The sequence below is a fragment of the Ictidomys tridecemlineatus genome, unplaced genomic scaffold, assembly GCF_052094955.1.
Source record: "Ictidomys tridecemlineatus isolate mIctTri1 unplaced genomic scaffold, mIctTri1.hap1 Scaffold_89, whole genome shotgun sequence".
NCBI lineage: Eukaryota > Metazoa > Chordata > Mammalia > Rodentia > Sciuridae > Ictidomys > Ictidomys tridecemlineatus.
The window spans coordinates 1,164,481-1,183,607 of record NW_027526129.1 but is presented as its reverse complement, the minus strand read 5'-3'; the positions used below and the strand labels follow the sequence as shown (position 1 = coordinate 1,183,607).

General features: G+C 41.0%; 1 protein-coding gene across 1 annotated transcript; it reads right to left on the bottom strand.

Moving 5' to 3' along the window:
• Nucleotides 1-7,777: 7,777 nt before the first annotated feature.
• LOC144374813 (son of sevenless homolog 2-like) lies at nucleotides 7,778-17,008 on the bottom strand. Its single transcript, XM_078037577.1, has 6 exons — nucleotides 16,787-17,008; nucleotides 12,084-12,200; nucleotides 10,968-11,126; nucleotides 10,046-10,131; nucleotides 8,317-8,966; nucleotides 7,778-7,854 (listed from the first exon to the last, which is right to left on the bottom strand). The coding sequence occupies exons 1-6, from the start codon at nucleotides 17,006-17,008 to the stop codon at nucleotides 7,778-7,780; spliced, it is 1,311 nt and encodes a 436-aa protein (XP_077893703.1).
• Between the last annotated feature and the right edge of the window lie 2,119 nt (nucleotides 17,009-19,127).

The following is a 19,127-nucleotide window of genomic DNA, read 5'->3' as shown; positions in this document are numbered from 1 at the left end:
AGACACTGTGTTGTATGGCAAGATCTGTATCCTGAGGGCCAAGAAGCAGAGTTGATCCTTTGGAGGTTCCTGGGGGTTTACATTGAGGAATTGGCCCTCTGGGTTTGCTGTTTGTGTTCCAAGGAGGGAGAATTGAAGGGATGACCTTGGTTTCCCATGATGATGACTGTGAGTAGCCCACAGAGTGGCTTCTCAAGGTGGTGGGCACAGATATCAGTCTGGAATTGTCACCAGGGCTGGCATCTCTCAGACTGGACTGCTGCCTGGGCAAGGCTTCACAGGCTTTTTCTGTAGAGCCAGAGTGTAAACACTTCAGGTTTGCTGGTCATCTGCTCTCTGCCACAACTCCTCTACTTGGCCAGCATAGTGTAAAAGCAACCAGAAACAGGGTGTGCATGGGCCGGGTTTCAAAAAAGCTTTATTGATACAAACAGACCAGATTTGGTCTGTGGGTTACAGATAGCCAAAACCTGACGTCTGTTGACCCTTGTGCCTATGGTGGGGCCATGTGCTGCTACTTTCAAATAGGTATTGATATTCCCTAATTGCTTTGAAATGGCCTGAGGAAGATGGAGATCACAAAAACTAGGTGTAGTAGGATTCCAATAATATCTGTGACATAAGGATTCTATCAATTATATAATGGAGAACCCAGGTTCTCACAAGGTCCAAGTGGGTCTGGCTACTGCTTTACCCGAATGCAAATCATCCACATGCTGCTCATTCTGTAGAAATGCAGGATGCGGAAATTACTGGGTCACAAAGTATTTGTAAAAGATTTCAAATAAAGTCCTGGGAGGTCAGCCAGAGCAAAGCAGGATTGAAATTTCTGCAGGGAATTACTAAGAGGGCCAGGTGTAAATCTGTGTATGAAGCAAAAGTCCCAATGGAAACTACCAACAGATGCCATTAATATGGAATGTCTGTCAGAGATAGCTGCACTTAAACAAATTCCAGAAAAAAGAGAAGTCATGTGAGCCACAAGAACAAGGCCACAGAGGTAGATCTATGAAGGCCCTGTGGAGATAATATCTTGATCCTGTGTGTCCCAGACGCTGGACATGGAGCAATAAGGATTTCATGTTTGCACTTCTCGGTTTTACTCTTGTTTTGGTCCCATTTCTTCTTTCCCTACACCTATCATTCTCTTTTATAATGTGAACACTTACTCTGTGCCACTGTATATTGTATTCATAACTAGCTTTTGTTCCTTTTAGGAGCTCATAGTTAAGAGTTATCCTTAAGATCCATGGAGACTTTGGATGTGGACTTTTGAGCAATGCCAGAACTGTTAAAACTATGGGATTCATAGAGATGGACCAAATGCATTTTTTATTGTGAGATGAAACTGAATTTTGGGGGCATGGACAGAATGTTATGGTGAGGGCCTAGAAATATCTTCCAAAAAAGTTCATGTGTTAGGAAATATAACAATGTTGAGTGGTAAAAAAATCAGATTTTTAAAGCTGTAATTTTATAAATAATGATGAGATTAATAATTCTAATGGACATCTGGGTGGTGACTCTTGGCATCTGAGGCATTGCTGAAGAAAGCAGATTACTGGGAATGTGACCTTGGATTATATCTATCCTCAGCCCTTTCCAAACTGTCTCTCTGCTTCCAGGATGCTATGAGGTAAAAAGCTTTCCTTTATCATGCCACTTGTTAATGATGTTTCTCCTTGGTGCAAGTGATTGTGGACTAAGAACACTGAATCCATAAATCAAAATTAAACTTTTAGTTTTCTGTTATCACTGTCAGTTATTTTGGTTACTGCAATGAAAAGCTAATGAACATGATTGTTTTATTTTTAGAAATTCTTCCATAGAAGGAAAGAATTTCCTGAACAAATTAAAAATAGGACATGTATCCTGATAATCCCAGGAATGTGCATATTTGAAACATTGGCTTCTATTCCCACATTGGCTTTCAATGAATGTAAGCATTGGTATCATTTTATTAAATGAATATAAATGCCTACAATCTTTTATCTTTTAGAATTATTTCTAATGCTAGACTTTCTGATCTTTACAAGCTAATTACAGTTAAAATATTAGAAATTAGTTTCAATTTTATAAATTATCACAGAGGCTTCTCATCAATCATGTATCTAATGCAAAACATTTAATATTTATATGTAAGAGTTTATTGTTTTTTATTTATTTTTCACTGGAAAATATATAAATATGCTAGAGTTTCTACAATTAAATATACCACAAACTATATAGTTAATTTTTTCTTAGATTTCAAGTCACCAGAAGATTGAAACTAAGGTGTTTACAGGGTTGGTTCCTTTCACTGGTGATGAGAATTTGTTTCCTATACCTCTTTTAGATTTTAGTTGCTTTTGGTGTTCCATAACATCTATATAGCACACTCTTTGTATATTTGCATTATCGTGAGTGTGTGTGTGTGTGTGTATGTGCGTGTGTGTGCGTGCATACGTGCTCGTGTGCATGCAAGTGCAGAGGAAACTTTCTGAATCTCTGCTTAGATTTTTAAAATATTTATGTGTATTATATATGTTTTCTGATGTTTTCATCTAGTACTATTATTTTCTTTTTATATCAATTGTCAGTTTTTGAAATATATCTGAACATACAGAAAGATGTAGATATTCATCTATATTTTATACAGTAAACATGCCAACTGCCCTAATGTTTTAATAACTAACATATGTAATAAAGTTGTATAATGGAACATGAGTAAATATTTATTAAATGTCTCTTTTATAAAATATAGGCAATCTTCTAAAATCTTTATGTTATTCATTCATGCTATTTGTAAAAACAACTCTACATTGTTTCATATCTGCATTTCATATACAAGAAAACAGAGTTAGACTTCTCCTTCATGTTGCAAAGGTTTCATGCATCCCATCGCCCTTGCTAAGAAAAAATCCTCATTCTTTGGAAAAGAACATTCCTCCTACAGATTGCATAAATACTTTGTGTCCACTAGATAATATTTTGGAACTATTATGTGTCTCTTTCATTCTTTGTTCTCTCCCAAGTACATGAAGTATGTCAAAACTAGCCCCTAGGAAATGTCAGAGAACAAAATTTCCATACATCATGCTACAGATCTACTTGAGTCTTAAGATTTCTAGTAAAGTAGTAGGCTATCCTCAATGTAAAAGGCTTTAATCATGTATGAAACTAAAGTAGGATATTAACTATTTAGTAAAATTATATTTTAAAACCTGACATATATAAACAATTTATGATAATTTGATAATAACAACAAGAAAAAGCTGACAAAAGAAAGAGGTGATAATATAAATCTTGCTATATATACTACTATGATTTGGTCTTCCTCTGGACCCATAAGTAGATACATATGAAGACTTCTCTCATTATGATTTTAGTGTAGAGAATGGAAGTAAACACATAATTGTGCATCATTATAGCAACACACACATAAATGAGTAACAGACATGAGTTATAATAAATCAATCAAAAGTAATGAACTAGAGTCACACAGTGACAAAAGAGTGTTGAATGAAAACGCATGGTACACAAGCATATTTTAATAGAATGTCTTCAATTTAAGAATCATGCATAATCATAAAAAAATTTTATGACATTCATCTAAGGAACGGCATACCCAATTTTTCATCACTTGTATATATTATACAAATGTTATTATGTCTCATGTAATGAACTCCAGTGCAATAACACTTTGGGACTTCAGCACTATATTTTCATTGATGGACACATCATCCATACAGAATACTGACAAATTAAAATCAGAGCTAAACTATATACAATAGATAAAATAGTTGAAGCATTTAAGAAATAGTGTATTTTGAAACACATGCAAAAGATTAGGTGATTAATGAACTGAGTGAAAAATGAAAAATAAATATATGTGATAAAAGTAAGTAAAATAAAATGTTAACAGTTGATCTGGTGGGTTTATCATTGTTCACTATGAAATTCTCTCAATTTTTCTCTTTTTTAAAATGTCAGAATAAATTGCTAAATAAAATATATTAGCTTACATTTTACTAAAATTCCTTCAATGCTCACAGAAAAAGTTTAACAAACTGGCTTGAATTTCAAAGCCATCTTCAACTCTACCCCAATATAGTTAATCTCCTCTATTACAACTTACAATACAATGTCTTCATTCCTCTAAGTTCAATTTCCTTACCTATTTCCTCTGCACACCATTCTCAATCCTGTCTTTTAACCTTTGTTCATACTACTTCTAGGTACCCTCCATACCTTCAATCACCTTTCTGCATATCTAAATTCTACACATCCCTTCGGGACAATCTCAGATTTTACCTCTTCTAAGATGTCTTCCCTAACTACTGGAGTCTAATCTTAGCTATTCCTGAAGTTTTATAGGAGTATATTTTTGTGAGCCATTGAACTATTCAAAGTAGTATAATGTATAACTATTACATGTATATTTTTACCCCAATAAAATCATAATATTATGGAACCATATCATGACAGTCTATTATTTTTGTATTCACCATAAGTCGACAAGTATACAACTGAGAACATGCGTAGATATAAACATTTAAATAATTCACATGACTGAGATCTAAGATCTTATTTTCTGTCTGCCCTATAATAGGGACCTCATAAATGTATGCCTCATTTGAGTAGATTAGTGCAAATGCATTACAGTTACTTGAGAAAAATTATTCTTCTTTCTTGCTAATGTAATGAGTAAAAAATCTCATTTTCTTATACAAAGAATGACATGTTAAAAGTTTTGGCTGAAAGACATATAGCTAGGAACACCAATATTCCTCTAAAATTGAATTTATTTATGGTAATTATCCTGGAAAATAATAAATCCAGTTCAAAACTATAATTTATTAGTTAACAGTAATCAAGGAAACAATATTTAGAAAAAATATTTACATCATATATAGTTAATATGATAACTCAATATCCAATCATAAGGGGTAGATAATACTTTAGTTTTCATTTGGATTATAAGAAGGTTAAAGGAGCTTCCAATTTTTAATGCTTAGTGAAACAAAAACACAATGGCTCAAGAGGTCATATATGATCCCATCCTGTCACTCCCTTTACATGACCCAAGTTCAAATTACTTAATCATACTAAGTTTTCCATTTCTTCATATACAAAGTTAGAATAATCATTGTGTTGCACCATAAAAAAAATGTGTTTTGAGGATGAGATTAAAAAAAGATAAAGCACTTAGGGTAATATCTAGCACAGAAAGTACCTAACTGGCAACTCTATAATTAAATCTATTATAGAAATTACTGCAATGATTCCTTAGGTAACTTTACATAGGATAAAGAGTAGAAAAAGCAGTAGAACTTCCATAAATATTAAAAATTATAAAAAAACAAACAAGGACCAAGTACCATTACAAAGGGACATAAGAGAAATAAAGTGGAAAGCTGACAGTAAGCAAGCTTATATATGTAAGTTTTACTTATAATAACACACATTTATTTTGATCTGTAAATATATCACATGTCAGAGAGAGCTGATGTAAATAACATGGTATACTTATATAAATTTCTTCAGGATATTTATTTAAAATAGCTTCACAGTGAAAGAAATTTGGAAATTTGACTGTCATAAAATTAACAATAATATTTATATTTAATTAAGAGCTAAGAATTTTGTGTTAACTATATACTGAAAATGGCACATAAGAAATGTAATATTCAGGTCAAACCTAAGTTGTACTGGTTGAACGTATTCCTTTCGGAATCTTTTAAGGTCTGCACTGATTGGCTGCTCACCTTTCTCTATTGCCAATTTGTCTGCTTCAGTAGGTTCTGGCTCTGGAATTTGAAATCTAAGAAGAAAACCAAAAGGACAGGAATTTGTTCATAAATAAATGAAAGATATTTTAAATACAACAAAAAATATTGACCAAAGAATCCCCTTTCCTATCACTTTGTAGAAAGTGCAATTACTGTTAAGCCTTCCCTGCAGTACTCCATACTACACAAGTACAAAAATTGCCTTCAGCTATATGATCCTAAGATTTTATATCAAATCTTTATAAAAAGTTTTTTATGATTAGCATTAATCAACCAACAAAAGGTTCATGGAAAAGATACAAGAAAAGATCCAAGAAAAGAATCCACAGGAATATAACTTCTTTAAAGATCATAAAGAGCTGGGAGATTTAGTGTATGCCTGTAATCTCAACTACTAGGGAGTTGAGGCAGGAGGACTGCAAGTTCAAAGTCAAATTCAACAATTCAGTGAGACTGTCTCAAATAAAATAAAAGAGACTGAGCATGTAGCTCAGTGGTAGAGCTCTAGCTAGCTTCTGCGAGTCCCTGTATTCAATCCCCAGTACCATAATGTGAAAGAAAGGACTTATCTAACCATCTATCCTTAATATTTATATCATAAAATGAAAGCGGACTAATCAATTTCCTTAAATACGTGAGTATGAAATTCAAAAAGGAAGCCCAAGATGAACTTTTAAATTAAGAACATAACCTAAACCTAAGTGGGTAAGGTAAAAAATCAAAATTAAAAAACCAAAAACCTTGCCTAACCAGAGGAAATATAGCTATAATGTAAGTTAGGAAATATAGCTATAATGTAAGTCTAGCAAATATACTTTCCTTATTTTGGACACAGAAATAGAACAATAGATTTTCAGAACATATTATACTAAGTCTTGTAAGTTTAATTTCATAGAACAAAATGGAAATAGGGGTCAAGACAAAATTTTAGTTAAGTTTATAAACGTAAAACAAAAATCATTTTGTAGTTCAGATTATATATGTACATATTCATATACATGTGTGTATATACATATACATATACATATTTGTGTATGTATATATGTATTTTAGTACATTTTGTTTTTTGAAATTGGATCTCATTATGTTGCACAGGCTGTCTGAAATGATCCTTCTGCCTCAGTCTCCCAAGTACCAGAATTATAGACCCATTCCATGACATCCAGCCAGGTTCTTCTTTTTAAACTACAAAGCATTTAAAGTATCACTAAGTAAAAACATTCAGTTAAAAAAATTTTTCAATTCAAAAAATTTTTAAATATTAATAAAGGAATTGTTTTTTAGGCTTAATAATAATACATGATTTATTTAAAATAAAAATTTTTAACTTTCAGAGACACACATAGAAGTATTTACAGACGAAATATGTTTTCTGAGATCTACTTCAAAATAATCCTGGGGGTAGAATATTTAAATCTGTAGGGAAGCAGATAAAACATGTGTTGATAATTATTGAAGTTAGATAATGGATAAATGGGTTCATTATATTTTCTGTCTACTCTTGCACATGTTTGAAATTTTCCATAACAAATTTGTTTTAAAATCAAAAAGTGGAAAATTTCCTTAAATAACAGAACAAATTTTACTATAATGTTGTTTTTTTCCTCTCTAAATTGGGTCTTTAATGGGCTGGGATTGTGGCTCAGCAGTAGAGCGCTCGCCTAGCACATGTGAGGTGCTAGGTTCCATCCTCAACACCACGTAAAAATAAATACATAAAATAAAGGTATTGTGCCCAACTACAACTAAAAAATATTTTCAAAAACTGTATTAAATTGGATATTTAAGATTACCTCTTGGAATATTGCTAATAGCCGAAAAGAACTATGTTACAAACAGCAAACACTACTTAAAAAGTATGGTAATACATCTAATGTAATGCCAAATAAATTATGTCAACACCTACCTGAGTAGGTACCAGCTACTAGGCACTTTGCAAGGTACAGAACAGTTAATTTTTTTTTATAAAATATTAATGCAAGTAAAATATACATTTTTCTCACCGTTCAATCAGTAAGCTTAGCAATTCCTGGTTTACAAAACGAACGATATGTAGTAAGAAAAGTATGAACAAAATTGGGATCTGAAAAAGTAGAGCATAAACATATTTCATGTTCAATTTTTCAGTTTAATTAATTCAAAATACCATATTTCCCTTCCTTTTTAGTTTGGTTCTTCCTGCCAACTGTGGTATTTTCTTGATAAATAAGGATTGTTTTCAAATTTTTAAAATTTGCATTAATATGCAAATTTTATGAGCACTTATTTAATAACTAATCAAGTTAACAATATTTAATTAGCTATTTATCCCTTTTGATTCTGCAGTATTTTAATATTCTGGAGGCAATTCATTTTTTTTTTCCTGAGATCTTCTAAATAATTCTGGGAGTAGGTATTTAAATCTGTAATGAAACAGATGAAACATGAGTTGACAATTATTAAAGTTGGATGATGGATAAATGGGTTTATACATTATCTTTGAACACCATTTAAAAGCTTTTGGGAATTAGGCCCTAGATAAGTACTCACAATGAGTTTCACATACCTGCATACATATGATATGTTAACCTTTCAATTAATTTCACCACAGTTCCTCCTTTAATAATGGGGATTCCACTTCTACTTTGCAAGTTGTCTTCAAAAACAATGTTTTCCTCAGAGTCTTTTACCACAAAACGATACACATCTGGACTTGGTAATCTCAGTGGCTGATCATTTTCTTCTTTCAATAAAACAGAATCTAGCATTCTATCTAGAGTACTACGATAATGAAGAGAAATAATGGTTGCCATCCAATTATTTTTCTCTTCTGCAGAATTAGCAGCAAATATTATGCTGTCTTTGGATACTAATTCAAAAGCATGTCTGCACTCACAAGTATCTTCCTTATCACAGATTTGTACTTTCCTCATGACAAACTTTTCTTTTAATCTATATTCTGCACTACTATAACCTGGAAGCGGGGTCTGGCCATGATTAGGTTTACAGCTGATCATTAAGCCATCAAAGAGAAAAATATGTCGTTCATGTTTAGCACCAGTTCTTGTCAATGGTCCTTCCATTATAAATTCATTGCAGCACTGTCCAATATCTTTGCCTTCCCATCCATCTATGTTTTTCTGAATTTCTTTCGTTTTTTTGATGGCCAGGTGCTTGCTTCTTAATTGATGATTATAAAAAGGGCAAACAGGATCCCTAATAAAAAAATGAATATAAGATTATTCAATGATTACACAGTTCTAATTCCTAATTTCTTCAAGTGAGAACTATCTCAAATCAAGTGACAAAAATATTAAGTTGGAGTGAGGATGTAATCCAGTGGTAAAGCACACGGTTATTAGAATACATGAAATTATGGGTTAAATCCCCAGACTTTCAAAAGAAAAAATTAAACATCCAAATACTAAATTTTATATACAACATTTACTTTTTTTCATTACTGTGAAAGTGAAGTACTACAGACTATATTTCAAAATTCCTAATGCCATAAGTACTAAAATTACAAAAGAATCCTAAATTCTTATACTGATTATACAATTTTTTTTAGATTCATTAAGTGTATCTTAACATATGATCTTCTTTCTTTTGTAAAAATTCAAGGTTGGGTTTGGCAGTCCCTGGCTGTTGCTTTTGCATCTCCCCTTTATTCCCTACAGCAGCCACAGGGCTGCTTCCTAAATGCCATAGAAACAGCCTCACTCCTTTGCTCCAGACCCTCCAATACCTTCTATCCACCCAGAACAGAGCCCAGAGCCCTCATCATGTCCTACAGACCATGGGGTGGGAGCTGAGCAGGAAACAGGGTGCCCAGGCTCCCGGATTTGTTTTCCTGGGGCTGTCAACAGAGCGGGGATCCAGACCTCGTCTTCTGGTGCTGCCCTGGTGGTGGGTGAGGTTCTGTCCTCAGGCACTGTCCCCAGAGTTTACCCTCCCATCTCAGCAGAACAGAAAGCTGGAAGCCTGGAACCTGGTCTCCTTCCTTGTTCATTCAGTGACCACCTAGCTGGAGGACTGGCCGAATGTCTTGCACAGACCAATGAGTGTTAAGTGTGCCTCCTTCCTGCACAGCAAGCCTAGGGCCTCACCAGGCGCAGAGCTACGCAAGGCCGGCTCTGCAGAGCATTTGTTTAGGAGGCAGGTGAGGCTTGGTGGGAGGGGACGTTCCCTTCCGCTCTCTTTCCCAAGTTGAGTTGGCATCTGAAAGACGTGCTTCCACATTAAAAGAAGGAGAGAGAAGGCCATCGTGGTGGTTACCCCAGCATCGATGTCCATACCTGCTGTGTCCGGCTGGTGGCAGGTTCTTAAAGTGGTCCGTGGATGTGCAATCACGCAGGATCAGGAAGCCAGAGAAAACCAAGTTCTGGAGAGGAAGGACATGGCCAAGGCTGTCGGGTCAGAGGGGCTCTTGCCTAAAACTCTCTGGACCATGCGTCTACATTTTTGCCAGAGTCTACATAAGAGTAATTTTTTTTCTTTGAATTCTCGTAAGTTTTGTCTCATTTTTTTTTTTTTTTTTGGAACCGTCAGAGGTTTTACATGTTTTACCACAAAAGCGGGAGCAACACCATCAAGTCCATGGTTAAACTGAGCTTTTTGTAAGACAGAGAAACAGGAAATAGATCGTTCTAAACACACGGAACTCTTCTGCAGATATCTTTTCTGGCATCTTGTTAACAAGAACAATTATGGTGAGCTGGGGATGTGGCTCAAGCGGTATCACGCTGGCCTGGCATGGATGCGGCCCAAGTTCGATCCTCAACACCGCATACAAACAAAGATGTTGTGTCTGTCGAAAACTAAAACATAAATATTTTAAAAATTTTCTTTCTGTCTCTCTCACTCTCTCTTAAAAAAAAAATAACAATTATGGTGAGGGTCTTTGTAGAAGCTTAATTAAGATGCATTGGCGGAGAAGGGGGCGCCACTACAGGGCAGCAGTGAGGTCCCCCAAGAGGTGACTGGGTCCATAGGACTACAGGACATGACAGGAAGGCACATGGCTACCCATCTATGAAGAGGTGTCAGTGGTCACTCAAGGGAAGGGAGGTTGGGGTCCTTCTGCTGATGGGTTGGACACAGCATGGATGTCCTGGTGATGGGTACTTCTATCTCCAGGTGATGCCCGGAGCCTGGTGTACCATGGGCCCTCCAGCTGCGTCTGATCAGGCTGCATGGGGACATGGACTCCTCCCTCACCTGCATCACTTCATCTGTAAAATGAGGAGGTAAGGGCCAGCTCGTCATGCCCACCGAGGACCTAAGCTGCAGCTGTCCATCACCTCTGGTTTCAACACTTGCCTGTGTGGTCAGGATGGACCGTGCTGTAACACCACCAGGCTTTGTTCCCTTTGGTTCCTGTGGTGTCACAACAGAGCACCACGTTAAGCAAGTCTGCAGTGTGCTCAGCTGGTGGCTGTGTGATAATGGATAATTCTGGGAGAAATGTCTTACCTTGGGGGATATTTATTCCATTTTCCAAATGAAGTGTGTCTCATGACCACCTTCAAGTCTTGGGATTTATTAGAAGGACTCACAAGACCAATTCACCATGATTTGCTAGAAGAACTCAAAGTCACTGTCCTGACTAAGGTTCATGCCTGCAGGTGGACAGGAGGGACAGCAAGAGGTGTACCAAGCATGGAGGAGCGAGCTAAGACCTCCAGAGCCCTTCCTCAGGGAGTCACATGGGAAGTGGTTTTCTCATCTAGCCGTGACCTTCAGCAATCCATAAGAAACATTTTCACCCAGGGAAGCCCACCCAGGTCTTTAAGCCTGAGACTTTCACCGGGGGCCATGACACAGGTTCCACATTGGCAGATGACCACAGTCCAGTTGGGCAGGTTTCCCACTTTACAACTCTGGGGGATGATCATTCATATTGATAGTCCATGCAACATTCAACATGTATCATGTGATTTTCTTGCAGATTACTGCTAAGTATCTTACCAAAGTCGCAGATTTTTCTAATTTATAATTCAGTGTACCATTTGGAATAGTAATGGAGCTGGAAATAATGAGTCAAGTGGTACATATTTAATAATAAATATTAACAAAATGCTTATGTAATTTAAAATGTATATGCTCTAAGGACCAAATGTTTTTGGCTGATCAAGAGAAAATCTGTAGAATACTTTCTAAGTGATGATATTGGTTGCCCTTGGCAGTGGACTTTAGAGAGTTGGTCCTTGAGTAATTTTTATTTCATATATTTACTATGAAACATATATTTATAATAAAAGACTTAAGACCCATAAGCTTGAACCATACTGACTTGAGTGGTTTGCATTATGAGCATGCTACCAAACTTCCAACCAGGAAGGCACCTTGGAGCTTGACCTTGCAAGACCAGGTCATGGTTCCAAGGTGATTTCCAGGAGCTTCCGCACCTTGGCAATTCTCCAGGCCTGGAGCAGGCTTGCTCTGACTTGCCTGTGTAAATCCAAGTTCAGGATTCTCAATTTCATAATTGACTTAGAGGCTTCTTGTCCCTGGATGCCAAGGAGACGCCACTTCCCCCTTTCCTGTGTCCAGCAATGATGGCTGCAAGGCTGACTCTAGGTCTTTGTGGTTTTACCCAGGTTTTACCGAAGATTAACTGAAAGGGCTCTAATGATGAATGCCAACCATGACCTCCCAGGAATTGGCTTTTGTTAGCTGCAAAAAGAAAACCCCCAGTCTATCAAGCCCCTGCTCGGATCTGCCATTAGTATCTAACAAGTGAAATTCAGTTAAATCGCATGTCACCAGGTTTCTTGCAAAGAAAACTTGAAGTTGAATTTTGCAATTGATTCCCCAGGCCCTACCAGAACCCACTGAGAAAGAAAGATAATGGAAATGGATTGTTTCAAGCCCACTTCAGAAGTGTAATTAGGGACGGCCTTGGGCAGCTATGGCTTCTTAGGCATTCGAACAGAGTTTGGAATTTCTTGCCAAATTTGTGAAGTCATTTAAATTTTTTTTGTAAAGAGCTCTTTTGTTCAGATTCTCTGCCTTTTAAGAAGGCAGGCTTAGCTCTCATCAGCCAGGGACTTGGGCTGTCGCTTTCTGACAGTCCTCCCTTGGTCTGTTCTGTTCTTCCACTTACAGCTCCTGGTCTCAGGGTCTCCCAAATAACAGGTGCCAAGAAGGAGCCCCCTCCACCAGGCAGCCAGGGGGGCTGGCGGCAGGTTCAATGAGGGGAGGAGCTGCTGTCTGAATCCATTTTTTTCCCCAGGGAAAAACACAGAGAAGAAAAATATCTTCATTCAACATAGTGAATGTTCCCCAAGGTACCAATTGACCATCATCTCAGGTTCCACCTGCCAGGTGTGGCCACACCTGACAAAAGGCCATCTTGTCAAAGCCACCCCATGCTGCAAAGTGCAATTGACAACCTCCAGGAGAGGAGGGCACTGCACGTGCTACTCGGATGGTAAACAGGTAACACATCAATCCCTGTTTTTACAGCCTTCCAGGGAATTCTGAAGCAGGTCTTGCTTAGGAACCAGAGTGTATGGGGCTGGGGGGGGGCAGCCTGATACTTAGGCTTTAAAGAACAAAACGAGTTGTGTCATAGTAGATCAATGGGCCCTCCTGAGGGATTCCTGAAGGTGGGGCTGGACCTCAGGAAGGGGGAGGGGCGAGACTCGCCAGCTCTGAAGATCAGACCCCACAAGCGTGGGCACTCAAGGGCCCACCCAGGGGCAACAGCAGCACAACCACTGGAGGGATCAGCCAGTGGCAGGGATATTGGGAACATGGGACATCTGATGGTCTGTCAGGCTTGGGTCATGGGAACAAGAGACCTTCCAGAACATTCTCACAGAAGGCTCAGGCCCCACTCTCTCCATTCCGTGCTGCTCCTCTCAAGGGCTTGGGCCTTACAGGCTTTGTCTCCATTCCCAGTGCTTTCTGTTCCCCTGTAAATCTTGTGTGTCTTCAACGGCCACCAAACCTATCTTCCTCCTAAATGGCCCTGGCCTCTGCACGTGCCTCTGTGCATGGCTTCTGGCTACAGGGGAGAGGATGCCTGAGCTCCAGCCCAGCATCTACCTCCCCAGCGCCTCCTCGCCCTGCTCCCCCTTCCAGCCCCTGGGACTGGGAACCTCTGGGGAGAACCCATCCTTCTCAGACATCGGTTTTCATATTTAGCAGTAACTTGCCTTGTACTAAAAATCCTAAACTTGTTACCCCCGCGTCGCTCTCCTCTAAGCTGAATTATTTTTTCCAGTTACATTAACCTGCCTGTTTTGTTCTTTTATGAATCCACATCAGGGCCAAACAGGGGTTGAAAGGACGACTATCCTAGGAAGAATCCTTGCAGGAGGACAGGAAAGCCCCATCACGAAGGGACTTCGCCACAGAGACAAGGACTTGAATTGGGTCTGCAAACCCCTGTCCCTGTGCCCTGTTGACAAGGTGACCTACAGTCCCCTCTGACAGGACTCAGGGCTTCCCTGGGATAAAAATGTTTGAGTGGTAAAGCCAGAAATGTCCCAGACAATCTGGGACCAGGTGACCATCCCTCTGCATTCAAAGCTGTGGGGACAGCAGGACAGTGGGGTAGAGGAGGGTGGATTCTGCGTGAACCTAAAAGCTGTGTTTAAAGTCCAGTTTTCTTACCACTTAGCAAGTGACTTTGCTTCTCTAAGACTAAAACTGCTGCATCTTCAACATGATATGCCTGCGCTCTTCCTGCTAGGTACTATGGTGAGGAGTAAATGGACCTTGAATAGGCCTGGCCCAGCATCAGCCCTGGGCAGCTTCTCCCTGAGCCTCATGATCAGTGCATCTCATCAGCAGCAGCTGGGGAACAGCAGATGCTGGGATTGGCAAGAAAACTTGGGCTTTCCTTGAGACACAGTAGTGAAGGGGTGTCACAGACACTAGCAATCAAGCTCCAGGTCATTATAATAAATGCAGGAAAAAAATCCATGATGGACAAAATGTCAAAATGTCAAATAAGGACAAGGTGAGGTTCCCTGTGGGTCGTACTGAAGCCCGAGACTGAAGGCACTGTATATGCCTCTGCATGTGTGCTCCATGGATGTCTCAGTGACCAAAGCTTTAACAAAATTGATTTTGATGATTCAAGAGGTCAAGAAAGCAGTTATAATAACATCTGTGTGGGGTATAAGTGAAGTATTTGAATTTAAAAATATTATTACGACTTTTAAGACACCTACTTTTTAATTTTTTTGATTTTTTTTCAATTAATAGAATGTTCTGTGGAAAACTAACTGTGAAAAAAATCATGGAAATATCTACCCTTCGGATCTTGCTTCTTAAGCTAGCTGGGTGTTCCCAGGTTTGCCCATTCCATAGCACGGGTCTGAATTTCCTTCCTTTCCAGGGCTGGAGGACACCCCGGAATGTGGACGACTACCCTTTCCTTAGCCATTCTTTGGCTGAGGGACCTTGGGAAGGTTTAGTCCATGGTGACCAGCACTGCCTTGTGAGCCCCTATTTCTGACTCTGCCTGTGTGAAATGTCCAGCATATGTGAATCCAGAGGGGAAGAAAGCAGACCAGTGAGGGTCAGGAGCTGGGAAAGAGGGAAGGGTGCAGAGGTACTGGCTTCCTGCTGAATGATGATGGGTCCATCATTTGGACTTGAATCCTGATTTGGTTTCATTGGGCTGATTTTTCTTTTCTGAGGCCTCAGGCACCTGCAGGATGAGCTGCTCCCATTGCTGAGTCCTTTGGAAAAACACCTAAGCCGCCCTCTGAACAAGGGCAGCATGTGTGTGGCTGAGGGCAGCATCTTACATCTCCAGATGGTGTTGGTCACTGGTCATCATGTGGCTGTGCTAGGTATGAGCACAGTATGAGCCTTTCTGACCACAGTGATGACCTAGTCATTTAGCACGAGCAGGGTCCACTCATGGGCGAGGCTCGATGTCTGTTCAACTTCAGGGCCAGTGGTACAGGAGGAGGTGGAGATTTCCTCTGCTCCCTGGAGTTGGTTGCCATGGCAACCAATAGACCATCGCTGCACAGTCCTGGAAGAACTGGGACAGGGGAATCAGTAGGTCTCAGAACACCCCAACTTTCACCGCGCTTCAAGGTCTGACAAGCCTGTTTGCCTCCCTTTGTTTTGCTGTCCTGGGAAAGGAGCCGGGGGCCTGTGCAGGCCTCCCTTCCTTCTGACAGATGAGGAAACTGGGGCTCTGGGGGGCAGGCAGCAGGCGGGGAGCCACTCAGCTGCAATCAGGCAGGTGGACATCCTGGGGACCATAAGAGCCCTCAGGGAGCTTGGGAATGCAGCCCCAGAACACTGCTTGGCTTCCGTGGAGATGGAGAAGAACAGGGAGGCAGGCCAGTCATTGCTACTCCAGTGTGCGAGTGCACTGGAGAGCAGAGAGAATTCCTGGGGAGGTGTGGGCATGTGCTTTGCTTCTCAATTCACATCGTTTTCTTGTGAACATGAAATGTGCTTATGGCCCTCGCCGAGTTTCTACAACTGAGAACACCTTGTTGTATTCACTTCCAAGCCTCCTTTTTAATTGCTCGCCATATTCTAATTGTAGGTTGAGGGGGAAGTATAATTAGCACATCAAATGCATCCTTTCATGGGACAAACCATGAGTAAATATTTAAGTCAAGAAAACAAGTCAACTAAATTAAATGTATGAAACTGCAGATGGCTGCGTACCAAGGAGCGCAGGGCCACCTGCTGAGAGCCATAGCTGAGTTGGAATGATGCAGAATGATGCAGCTGAGTTGGAATTTGCCAGAATGGAGTGGTTGAGAGGTGAAGCCAGGGATGGTTATGTTAAGCTGTGTATACAATTGTATATTAGACCCCTGCTGTCCGCCTCAGGTGCTGGCTACTTGGGAGTTCTCATGGGGATTCCTGGGGAGTTCTCATTGGTTGGAGAAGTGCCAGAGGAGGGATTTCCAGTTGGTATGTGGTGTGTCCCGGGAGAAGGCCATGTGCGTGGCATTCGAGGGAGAACAGAAATAAAGTTTGTTCCTTCTTGAGTGGCTCGTGATTTGTGCCCAGCCAGACTGCGGCAGCCACCAAGGCATCCTGACTGAATCTGCAGGACACCTGGGGTCACTAGGGCCATAGGCCAAAGGCTTTAGCTCTTGCTGTGGGTGTTCTCCAAAGTCTGTGGGAAACTGTGGTCCGAGGTGCCCAGCCCTACAGTGTATTTTATAAAACATGAAAATCATTCCTTCCAAAGGAACAACATACGATGTAATGAGCCAGCTGTTCTGCTCTGGGGTCAGGATGTGAGGGTGGCCTGCTGTCATCACTAGGCAGCTCTGCACTGGTCCTGGTCTCTGCCTCTTCTCCCCTGCCTGTTCTCTGTCATACTCACCTGAGCAAGTGAATGTCAGCAGCAGGAAATTTATGTTGCTCTACCCTAGAGGCAGGGCTCAAGCAGACTCTGTGTCCTTGCCACCTGTGTCCTTGAGTCCCCTGGGGCCAGAGATTTGGGTGCCTGTTCCCTTGCTAACAAGGGATCTAGAGCGTGGGTGGAACAAGCCTGGTCCTTGAAGAAGCTGGCCGTGCTGCAGCTCAGGATGACCTGCAATTTGTTCCCAAGGCCCCACAGTGACACCCTGAGACAGGCATGGGCTGTCAGAGGCTCTGCAGCCTCCACCTGTGCCTACAGGGGCAAGAATCTGGGTGCTCCCAACCGCCTGAGTGACCATAGAAGCACACACAGAAAACTCAGCCCACATCAGCAAGGTCCAGAGCAAACCTGAAGGACCTTTCCAGAGTCCCCTCCCAGCAGAGTCCCACAGGATGAGCCTCGTTCCTCCAGCAAGGAGCTGTGACCACTCGTGTTCAAGTTGCATGTCAGGCTGCGTTTCAGAGGCTCAAGGTCCAGGGCTGTCCTGGACGTGGGTCACTCGGGCACCTCTGGAAGCAGGTGCTCAGCATGAACCACATTGTCAGTGACAGCAGTAGGGTGTACTACACCATCCTGCACAGAAGGGGTGCCACACTCTAGAGAACCAAGTCCCACGTGTCATGGAAGCCTCTTTCTGAGGGTGGCAGCCCCAGGCCTGCTCTATTAACTCCTGCACAGGATCCAGCACGGGTAAGTGAGCCATCAGGTCCAGAGAAACCTCAAAGACAAGGTGTCCTGGGAGTGGAGCCACAGCAGGCTTCAAAGTCACCCTGGGGTGGGGAGCATTGTGAGGCTGGGTGGTTCATGGGGAAGACATGTGCTGTAGTGAGCCAGCGGTTCTACTGCGGGGCCAGGACAACAAGGGCAGCAACCCCAGCACCTGCTGGGCAGCCCTGCTGGGCCCCCATGGCAGTCTGCTATGGTCCTGGTGTGTGAACAGCTCAGGACCCTTTGATTCAGGGCTGACCATCGCTCCTCTCAGCTCTTCTCCCCCTCCAGCCTCCTCCAAGGAGGAAGCCACACCTCACAGCAGGCCAGGGATGCTCAGTGGGTACACCTTGCCCCCGAGGCTGAGGGCAGCAACCCCAACCTGCCTTGCCCTGGGCAGCACTCTCCTCCTTAATTATGGGATTCCTGCCAGGAAGGTCTGACAACACCCACCTCCATTCTCAGATGGCACCACTGGACTGGAGACAGGGGGGTCCTGTAAGGGGGCCATTAAGAGATGACTGTAATTTAAGATCTCCTTGATCAAGTGTGTCAATCATTTGGAAGGTTCTAGGCCAGGGAATGTTTTGGATTGTAAGGGTCCGGCGGAGCATCGGAGAAAGAGACCACAAGTGACTGGCTTCATGAAAAACATACAAGGGGATTTTTTAATTTAGGATCCAATTCAGCGCGCTGAGACTCTAGGCCCACTCAAGAAGCAAGAGCAGCCCAAAGCCCAGAGCAGGAGTTGAACAATGCTTAAGTACACCTTTTGGGGAGGACTGGGGTGGGGGGCTTTGCATACATCACAGTCTCCTTTAACAAATCACCTTACACCTCGGGAAAATCAAACAATAGTTCTTAGACTTGATTAGTACATTTATTGGCGGGAACAGGGCTGGCTGGAGTGATAGGTCTTTCCTAAGGAGGGGGTTACATTTAAATTGATTGGTTTGGACCCTGAATATCTACGTGAGGAATTGCACAGGACTCCAGGCCATAATTCAACTAAATGGCCAGTGGAGCCTTGTCCTAACTGCCTCAGGAATTAACCCATGCTTTGCAGTTTAGAAACTTTACCCTTTCAGGATTAGCTATCAAAATCTAAAGTTGGGGGCTGGGGCTGAGGCTCAGTGGTAGAGCACTCGCCTGGCAAATGGGAGGCACTGGGTTGGATCCTCAGCACCACATAAAATTAAATAAATAAAATAAAGGTATTGTTTCTGTCTACTACTTAAAAAAAATTAAAAATCTAAAATTCAGGAATCCTCATAGACCAAATTTTCAGATCCTCCTAATTCAGG

What these genes read in the sequence shown, in the direction of transcription:
- LOC144374813 (XM_078037577.1), bottom strand. Translation starts at nt 17,008, where the DNA reads ATGACAGCAGGCCACCCTCACATCCTGACCCCAGAGCAGAACAGCTGG. An exon ending in AGCTCCAAGGTGCCTTCCTG is followed by an intron (nt 11,127 to 12,083) that starts GTTGGAAGTTTG and finishes GTGACACCACAG; the next exon opens with GAACCAAAGGGAACAAAGCC. An exon ending in AACATATCATATGTATGCAG is followed by an intron (nt 7,855 to 8,316) that starts GTATGTGAAACT and finishes CTACTTTTTCAG; the next exon opens with ATCCCAATTTTGTTCATACT.